Source organism: Parus major, chromosome Z (genome assembly GCF_001522545.3).
Source record: "Parus major isolate Abel chromosome Z, Parus_major1.1, whole genome shotgun sequence".
NCBI lineage: Eukaryota > Metazoa > Chordata > Aves > Passeriformes > Paridae > Parus > Parus major.
In genome coordinates, this window is record NC_031799.1 from 56,947,840 (window position 1) to 56,958,367 (window position 10,528).

Consider the following 10,528-nt stretch of genomic DNA (forward strand, 5'->3'; position numbering starts at 1 on the left):
GACGCGATCCGGGCGCGCCGGGCTCGGGCAGCAGCGGCGAGATGGAGATGGCGGCGGCGGCGCCGCCGTGCCCGGGGGAGCCGGAGCGGCTGGACTTTCTGCGGGAGCGGCACGTGCGCTTCTTCCAGCGGTGCCTCCAGATCCTGCCCGAGCGCTACTCGTCCCTGGAGACCAGCAGGTAGCAGCGGGCCGGGCTCCTCCGGCGGGCCGCGCGGCGGGAGGCGGGACGGGCGCCGCCGTGTCCGCCCGGCGCCCCCGCCTGTCCCGGGCCCGGCCGCGCTGCCCTCCCGCAGGCCGGTCGCGGTGACGGGAAGCCCCTTGCAGAGCGCTGCCGCCTCCCGCGGCCCGGGGCAGGGAGCAGCGCCCTGCGGCCGGAAGGAATAACACCCCTGTAAATCTGCCCACCAGCAGACGGCTCCCAAAAAATGTGTTAATGTAGGGGTGTAGTCACTGCTCGCGTGAACTGCTTGGCATCCACGAGGGAAGACTCGTTGATCCTTCTAATCTGTTTTAAATCAAGTGCTTCACTCTCCTAATCTTCTCTGGAAGCCATTTTAAAATAAACCACTTAAGCTTCACTTTGGCACGTAGAAGATTCTTGTTTCATGTTACAGATATTTTTAAGTATTCATTCCCTAGTATAAAAGAGAAAATGCTAGTGAAGTATGTTCCACACGTTGAATTGGAGGGACATTTATTCCTTTAACGGCTTCAGAGTGTACTTATTTGATATTCTTCAAGTCTTAAGATAGTTACATTGGAGGTGTAAGAATGCCAGTATTGTGATTATGAAGCTGCATTTGATAAAATGTTTGGGACACGTGGATGGTTTGATAATCTTGTTTGGCCAATAAAATAGTAAGATTCTTTTCATTTTGTGATGTCTGGCAAGACATCCTGTGCCATCCTCATCCTGTGAGGAATGCTCCATGGCTTTGGTCAGGTCATCCTGCTTTATTTCGGATCACAAACATCTGCCATAAACATGTAAGGAATAGAACAGATAGTGCTGAGCCGTGTGTGAAGTAACACAAGTTGATATTGAAAAGTTAGAAATGGAACTACTGGAGAGGGGCCAGCAGAGGGCTTCTTAGATGGTTAAGGGACTGGAGTATCTGTCCTGTGAGGAAAGGCTGGGGGAGCTGGGCCTCTTCAGCCTCAAGAAGAGATGACTCAGAGAGGTAATGATTGCATCTTACCAATGCATTGAAACATGTTAAAGGGTAGGTGGTGAGAGGGTGGGGACAGACTCTTAAGTGGTCCTTGTGACAGGGCAAGGGGCAGCAGACAGAAACACAGGAAGGTCCATCTCAATATGAGAGAAAACTTCCTCATGTTGAGGGGGACTGATGACTGGGACAGACTGTCCAGAGAGGTTGTGGAGTTCTCTTTCTTGGAGATATTCAAACCCTGCCTGGACACAATCCTGTGGATGAACCTGCATTAGGAGAAGAGGGTTGTACTAGATGATTTCCAGAGGTCTTTTCCAACCCCAGCTATTCTGTAATTTTATAAAATTTTGGTTGCAGAGCTGTAAATAATTTATTCATTAAAAACTAGCTGGTATTTCAGTCTACTTTCTCATTTATTTTAGGTGACAGCAAGGGGAAGTCTAGTATCCTATGCTCAACTTGTATAGGCCTTAAAATTACCACAGCATGCAGATCTGCTAGAGTTATAACACAAATAGCTAACCTTAGCCCCACTGACATTTGAAAGCAGCTAAAGAAATGGGATGTCTTCAGTCTAGACAAGAAGGGATCTAATCACAGATCTCCATTGTGGGAAACTGCCTACCAGGAAAGATGGAGGTCTACTGTTTTCAAGGGACCATGGTAACGGGGCAGGGGGCTGTGGGAGTGGATATGTCAGGGAGAATTGTGTGGCTGCAGGAAAAATGTTCTCACTGTTAGAAGAATTAACCATGAAAAGCTTCCCTATTGAAGTGATGGAGTCACCTTTGAGGACGTGGCTTCTCAAGGTCCCGGATCGTCTCTGAGGCCCTGTGTTCTTCAGAAAGTGGGACCAGTGATCTCCAGACGCCCATGACAATGTAGACATGTTCTGCAGGGGTGCACACCTGTCTGTTGACAAATTCTAAGTGTGGGATTGAACCATAAATGCATCATCTCCAGTTTGACTTCAAGGATATTTAGTTTCCCTTTTTGCCAAGTTCAAGGTCACCAAGTACAACAAACCTCTGGAGCTGATACAGCTGCAGAAAAAAATGCTGTTACCCTTTTATTCAAATTGGAGTGGTTCCATTTTGAGTTAGATGGGGAAAGTCAACTTAAATCAAGGAGAGATTTGTTAAATAAATAAATAATTTGTCAGGTTTTTTTTGTCACTGTGATGCAGTATAAAGCTCTGTTTCTTGTCACCAGACAAGGGTGCTAGAGAGTGAAATTTTTCTCACTGTGCTGGTGCATTCCAGCTTAAGCTGTAGATTGTCAAACAATAATGGGGAGTAAAGAAAAATCATTTCATGTTCTCTACTCAACTTTTTGCCTCAAAGCCTTTGTAATTATTTTTATCTATAGTTATTTGGATGCAACAGTAGTTGCAGCAAGAGTAGTTTTTAAGTATTCTGATGGATAGTGTTTCATACACACTGATTGTCAGCACTGAGGTTTTTCAGGAGAATGCAGGTTTCCTGGTCTCTAAAGTCTTTTAAGAGTCTGGTACTTCATGGTGCTCTTTGTAGCACACTTAAATAATTTTCTCAAACTTGTCACTTCAAATGCTTTCTGAATTCTGTAAAACTATAGTCTTTGTCCTCGCTTGAAGACAAAGGCATCTGAATCTGCCATCCAAAGTGTCCTGTTGGCCATCCTCGCTTGAAATGGCTGTAGATAAAGTTTTTACACTTCTTGGCATGTGTCTTGTCACCTGAGGTGCTGCCAAGAGTTGTCTTTGCTAGGACATATATCTGTTAATTTTCTATGAGGGAGGATAGCATGTGGCGCAAAGATGCAGTGCCTAAACAGCTGTGTTGCAGCCCGGGTATGGCCAGTGGTGCCACTCTGGCCCACTGTAAATAAATTCGATCACACTACAGGCTGTTCTTTAGTAATGCTAGAGATAGTCAACTCTGAATAAATGAACTGAACCCTAACTATATGTAAAGCCACTTTTTAAATTCATACATATGACATACCCATTTTTATGGGTATGAGATGTATTACATGTAGATGAGATTTGCTGTCTGTGTTGTACGCATAGTCTTGTGGTTTTATATCTACTTTGCAGCAATTTCTAGTGCTGGCTGATGGCATGTTGTTTGTGCCTGATTGGAAGCAACTTAGCTGGGTAAAAGAGAGTGAAAATGTCTTTTTAATAGGTCTAGTAAATTAAATTGTCAGTGTCTGTGAAAATCAGAACATACAGGCAATGTTTCAAAGAAATAGTTTATTGTAGGTGAAAAGTAATTCCTTGGTTTTTTTAAATAAAAGTAATGATTTTTTTAAAATTAGTTATTTATTATGCAGGGTCAGATTTGGGTTTAAACAGAGATCAATGGTAAAAGTTGGTATAAGCCTTGAAGTGTTAACTTTGCACTTTGAAAGACAATTTCTTAGTCATCAGAAGAGTTAAAATGTACCCTTGTTCTACATAGAAATATTTTGTGTGCAACATACTTTTTTTTTGCACTCTCTACTCGAAAAATTTTTTTGAAATAATAACAATAAAGATATATAGCCCACTGGTAGGCATGTCACCCTAGGAGGTTGTGTCGTTGTATTGAGATGAGCATCTGCTGCATTGTCATTTGGATGCTGTGTTTTAATTAGAATAATTCTTCTGGATGTGTGCTTTGGGTTCACATCACCATTTTTTCCATGGTCTTACTGTTTGTGGTTCTGATGCAGAACCTCATGCTGAAATTAAGTGGCTGTATAGGCTGCTGTCCGCATCTGTCTCTTTAGAGGCACCAACTACTGGTGACCAAGGTGGCTCACCAGTTTGTGAGGTAAATAGGAATTAAAACTTAATCTTGTAAGGAAAGTTGGTATTAACTGTTTGTTTTCCTTAGCATGCTGAATTGTAGTTTCTGCATGTGTAACAGTTGCTTCACAGTCCATCATCTTATCTGGTATAAGGAGAACAAGAATTTCTAGAAGGATCAGCAGACAAGTGTGGGCGGTAAAATATGCACTCAGCTAATTTTAGTCTGAGTCAGAACATCCAAGGTACCATTACATGAGCATTTTCTCTCACAGCAAGTTCTCCCAAATTCCTAACCCAGTGCTGTTGTTTTGGTGCTCTGTTGGAGTAAGTAATGCACTGTTTGGAGTGGCCATGCTGTGGGTAGCTGAAATGGTTTGAGTTAAACCTAGCAAAGAAGGTGTTAGCTAGCAGGTATGATAGCTGTCATTCGTGCAAGGAAATAAGTTCTAAGAAAGAAGGACATTCAGCATGCTAGCTACTGCACTGCTCTGTTGGATGCTTGTATATCATGTGCTTTGTTTTGGATGTTTAAGTAAGGTAGTCAACTAGGCTGCTTTACACCCAAGGACCAGAAATAAGTACCTCTAGATGTTAATTCACCCCATATTCCTATTTATGCATTGTTTGCTTACAAAGTAGGCTTTGCTGTTTGACATTGACATCTAAGCATCTGAAATTGAGTTTGGGACAAAATGAGGTAGCTTGCTATAATTAAGGGTTAGCTTGCATGTGCACCTAATGTTTAGGGAATTGTTCATGTAAGAATTCTTCATGGAGAACTAGTGCTCCATATGTTAATACTATAACCTAGTTTACCTTGTAGTGGGTTGTTTTGTTGGGGTTTTCCTTCAGGTAAACAGGCCCTTAGGTCTGATTGAATTTCATTATTGTTTAAAAGCAGGGGCAGCCTGTATGAAAAACCTTATGGAGGCAGAGAAATGTTTTCAGTACAAAGAACATTATTTTGTCCAGTAGATGACTTTTATGTATTCTAAGCTAGGCTTTGTGTTGCACCACTGTCAAAGACTGAGAATTCATAGATGTATCTGTTGCTGCAACCATTTGTTAATTTCCCCATGATATTTATGGTGGGAAGTGTAAGTCTTATCTTTTTCTTTTAGGTTGACAATTGCATTTTTCGCACTCTCTGGTCTGGATATGTTGGATTCCTTAGATGTGGTGAACAAAGATGATATAATAGAATGGATTTATTCCCTTCAGGTCCTTCCCACAGAAGACAGTGAGTGAGTTTTTAGTTTTTTTTATTGATATTAACATTTTTACTTTTGCTTTTTACTTGGGGAATAGTGGATGGCTCTTGTTTTTATAAAATACAAGGTTGACCTTCCTGAAGTGCAGTCCTGATAATTTCAGGTAGTGATTGAGCAAATCTTGGATATAGATCTCTCATAAATGATAAAGCTAGAAAAAGCAGAAATTAATTTGAAGATAAGCCAGTACAAGTATAAAATAGGATAATAAAGTTGCACCTTTAGGCATTTCAGAAGAATGTGTCACCTGGTTCTAAAATAAATGCATATGTTGTGAAAGTATTACAAGTCTAATAGTGATTATATTGACTTCTACTCCAATGCCAGGAGCTGTGATCACAGGTGTGGTTATTTACAACAGCTTTTGGAGAATCGGAGGTATGAGGGTAAGAAGCAAAAAGGATAAACACAGTCCCTGACTGATGTTCCTTAGCTCTGTGAAGGTTGAATTTAAACAAGGTTTTGAGAAGGAGTAATACTGCTGCTGAAACCCAGCTGTCCTCAGATTGGAAGGTGCATTAACAGAAAAGGTGGCAAGGGAACTTACGGGAAATGTCCCTTTCCTGGTTGATTTGACAGGAGTTAGGGAGGTGCTGTTCTTGTCAGTTAGTTGGTGTTGGCAGTTTTTTTTGTGGCAGCCCAGGTGACTGGCTGGTAGCACTAGAAGGGGTGGGAAGGAGGGGGGGAGATGTAGGTGAGGCACTGCTGCTCTATGACAGAAGGTGCTGGCATGTTAAATGCTGCTGTGGGCATAGCTCTAGGCTGGTGGTGTCTAGCAAAAAGGCAATTCCATTAGCCTGTCAGTAAAATCATGAACATATACTTTGGATGGATGTAGAAAGAAAATGGTATGTTTCCTTCTATTGTCTATTGTAATTATATACAACAAATTCGGTCTCAAATCAGTTTTATGAAATAATCATATGGAAGACAGTACTGCTGATGCTTTATTTTTACAGTAATAAAAAAACCTCTTTTTTCTTACTCTGGAGATTTAGAAACCATCAGATCCACCACAGGAACTGGTTCTGATAGATTTATTTTTTCTTGTATTGTATTCCAGGATTGATTCCTGAAAATTAGGAGTTTGAATTACATGAATATTCCTACAAAGTTTTTTTAATGATTGGAAGGTTCCTGTGCCTTACTGTTAAGAAATCTTGCCATGGTGTGCATGCTTTGTTTCTAGGAGTTGCTCACTTTTTGACTTTTATCCCAGTCTTCAGGACTTAATTCCAGAAGAACAGAAAAGTTTGCAAGAAGAGAGATTAGAACAGACATTTGTGTTTGTTTGTCTTTGACACAGTATACAGTAATTCTCTGGGGGTTCTACCTGGCCAGTGTTTAGAATATTGTTATTGCGAGAGCCTCCTAGGGAGGGCAGTAAAAATTGGAGCATGTTCATGTGGGGGCTGACAGTTCAGCAGAGATGTGCTCCTTCTTTTTCTAGCTATCACCCCCTCACAAAAACTGAGGGGAGTTTTGGGGAGGGCACTCTTGGCAGTGCACTCTGTGCAAAGTAATATATCTCTGCTTTTCACTAGAAGAACAAACTTTCCTTCAGTCCTGTATTTTTGTATCATTCTGTAATAACTCTTGTTCTTCTTATGCTTTTGGTAATTTCCCTGCTCTTATTTGGTCATTTGACCACTAAAACTCCAGTGTTATTTGTATTTCATTTATTAAATTTTGGACAACAGAAAGTGCAAAATGTAAATGATGCTTATACCAGTAGGTTGGACATTGAATGACCAAATGTGAAGAAGGAAACACCTGCACTCCAATAATGTCTACTTCCAGTAAAACGTATTGGTTCTCTTTTTTAATCCTGGGTGGGTGCAATGTTTGTTAATTGGCAGCCTTCCAGAGCTCCTACTCCCTCTTTTGGCCTCTTTGAAAAAGTAACTAAACTGAGGTAGGCTACAGCGCTGAAGTTTTTGGTTTCAGAAGTACTTGTGCATCTCTAGTTAAAGAGGAGATTGCTAGATTGATAGATTGGAATCTATCCGGGTTAAAAAAAACCCCCAAAACCAAGAAAGCACAACATGTTACTTTTAAGAAAATATCCTATTGCAGCATTTTTTTCATGCATTCTAATAAATCTCTTTCTGTGGAGTACTGGTTTTTAAAAATTTAAATTAAAGTACTGTTTTATAATGATGAATTCCACCAATCTAAGGGAACTACATTGTATTAGATAAAAGTCTTCACCAAATTTGGCTATGGGACTGAAAACCAATTTTAAAGCTACATTTTATACAGGAATATGTTTTTACAGAATCTTGGGATTTGTTCTTGATTGTATCAGGGGTTGAATTTCTAAAATTCAGTATCAGCCAAAAAGAGAATTCTGGTAATTCTTATTAGAAAAAGAAATTTCTCTGCTTTTCATGTTTGTCCCTCCAAAGGTTCCTTTATGCACAGCACTTAACTTGATTTTTATTTTAAGCATTTCTTTTAAGATACTGAATTCAAATTGTTTTGAGAACTACTGCTACCTTACAGTCTTTTTTCCAGTAGATGGGGGACAGAGCAGTTGGTGCTCTGCAAACTTAGTATCTGTTTATTTTTATCAATAACTGTTACAGTAGGTGTACTAGCTAGAATTATTTTTTTTCATAGGGGTCTCTAATCTGCTGTGTTAATCTGCTGGTACTAAAAGAGTGTTCTAGTCTTTCAGCTGTTGCTGAGAAGTGCCAGTCAAGGCTGGCTCTTTTTGCCTCCTCTGCACTCCTTTTCCCATGGCAGGGGACACAGCCAGGACAGCTGATCCAGGCTGACCTCAGGACTGACTGGAGGGACACTCCACACTATCTGACATCATTTTCAGCAATAAAAGCTTGGGAAAAGAAGGAGAAAGGGAGCAATATTTGTGGTTCTGGTATTTGTCATCCTGAGTAACCCTTACACTTTCTGAGGCCCTGCTTTCTGGGAAGTGACTATACACCTGCGTAGCTGACTGGAAGTAGTAAATTAATCCTTTGCTTTGCTGTGTGCCCACAATTTCTGCTTCACCTATCAAACTGTCTCTGTCTCACTCTGTGAGTCTTCTCTTTACCTCTCTGTTTTCTTGTTGTTTTCAGCTTCTGGTTGAAGTCAACTCACTGCAGGAGAGTGTTACAGAACCTGCTAGAAAATTCAGAATTTGGTGGTTTAGAACACTTCTTAGATAAAGTCTCACAATACCCTGTGATAGTTCTAACTGACTCTATTTACTGTATATATACATATATCTGATGTCTAATGATAGCTTCACTTCACATGTTTATAGCCTTTGGAATTTCATGTGAAACTAAAGCTCACTAGTGGTGAGATCTTGATCTACTGAGTAAGAAAGCAAACATAGCTCTGTCAGCCTAATCAAAATGTACTAAGGAAGTTGAAGATTAGGGTCTGCTGGGATAGACTGTATTCTTCTGTGGGTTTATTGTACCTGTGATTCAAACAAATAATGTCCTTTAGGTACCATAATTTTAGTTCAAGTCTTCCAGAGACTGGCTCAATACCAGTTCTAATTTGGAGGGAATTGCGTATCACTTGTGCAAACTGAGCTTGACACAGAAACACATTCTTAGCTGAATGCTTCCACTTACTGCTGCCTTCTGCTTGTTCTAAGGGCCCCTGTCTTCGTTAACTCATGCTAAATAGTTTGGCTTTATCTTGCATAGATTTGGCCATTGTTACCTTTCCTTCCCTTTTAGTGAATGCTTTGCTTATATGGATATCTACTATGTGTTTTTGTTTTCTATGTGCATTCTCTGCCAGAATACCTAACTATATTTTCTTCTAGAAAGAAGTTGAAATCTTAAAAAGTACTTTTTTCTTTTTTTATTTTGAGAAAGGTAATACTCTTTTACAAGCCTAACCAGAAATTATACATTTTTAGATTAAGACATTAGTTTTTGAAGTGTTAGTGAAATTTGGAAAGGGTTGATGAAACACCCTCTTAACTAGTTGCTTGTTCTTAAGATCCTTATCATGTCAGTGCTTTTCTGTTTTTCCTCTCATAGTGCAGCTCCTTGACAGAATTTCAAATTTATTTTAACTACCAAAAGTGCAACTCATAGGAATTTAAGAAAGATGTATTCCAGTTTCTTGCAAGTCACATTCAGAGCCAGTTCAGCACTTTTAAAAGAGACTGAATCCAGAGCTTTGTACTCAAGCAATCTAATTATACAGTGGAAGCACACTGCTTCGCCATATTCATCTACCATCCTTCCCCATAGGAACTGCGGCATTTGTTTGACCCTGCTTGAGAGCTTGCTGAAGTGGCAGAAAAACACACATTTATTTATCTAACAGAAGGTTAGCTTTGTGTTGCATTGGTGAACTGTGTTGATTGGGAGTGCCAGTGCCAGCCCACTAAGGGAGAGGGAGGAGAGTTGTGCTTTTTGACAGCTGGATGCTTCACTAGCCTTGCTGTACTAAGGAATGGAACCTAAAGGAACGCTGAAACCTTTTATTTGTAGATCTGAATCCCCAGGACCCATGGAGACTGAAAACCAGTATGCTGCATGACAGATCTAAAATTTACTTCAAGGCCTAAATTTAGACTTGTATTAATGGAATTACAATAATTTCATCTTATGTGGCAATACTGAAAAAAATGTATAAAATGACATTGACTTTTTTGAAATCATTGATACATGTGAGCTTTCTGATCATGAGTTTCTTGAGCAAAAACACAAATTTTCCTCAAGCATAACTTTCTCTTATGGTTGCATTTGAAGTACTTACCTGGATGTGTAATGGACTTCCATTTTAGAGAATGCAACTTTGCATTTAGTGACATCCTCTAGTACTTTGATTTATGGGAACAATTACAAGCTCTAGTTCAGTGAGAAGAGCTTATGCTTACTTTTATCTGGATGTACTGACTGAATCAGCCTATACTAAAGCTATTTTCTTAATATATTCTAAAATTTTAGTAATGTATGGAAACTCCAGTACTTAGAAAAAGGAGACAAGCATTGCAACCAGAGGAATGCATGGATAATCGGAATGTGAAGAAGTAGTGGTAAAAGTTTATCAATCCTTCTATGCAAGAGATATCATAAAATAAAAATAACTAAAATACCCTATCTGTAAAAAAAGGGCTCTTAGGATAAGTTGTCTGTGGTCATCACTCGAAGCTCTTCTACATGTCTTAAGGACACAGGACACACAAGTCTTAAAAACGAGATTCACTTAATAAATTATAAAAAGAATTTAATATAAATAAAAAGACAATTAGGAGACAAAAGAAATAAAGCAAAGGGTTAAAACGGCCGGGTGCCCTGGGGGTTGCCAGGAACACACCTGGTATCCCA

General features: G+C 39.9%; 1 protein-coding gene across 1 annotated transcript in view; it reads left to right on the top strand.

The window, feature by feature from the left end:
- The first annotated feature begins 6 nt into the window (after nt 1-6).
- Nucleotides 7-10,528, top strand: part of PGGT1B (protein geranylgeranyltransferase type I subunit beta) — a 37,684-nt gene continuing 27,162 nt past the window's right edge. Inside the window, 2 exon segments of the mRNA XM_015653632.3 lie at nt 7-178; nt 5,070-5,188. Coding sequence (XP_015509118.1) covers nt 42-178; nt 5,070-5,188 — 256 coding nt within the window. The 5' untranslated portion in view covers nt 7-41.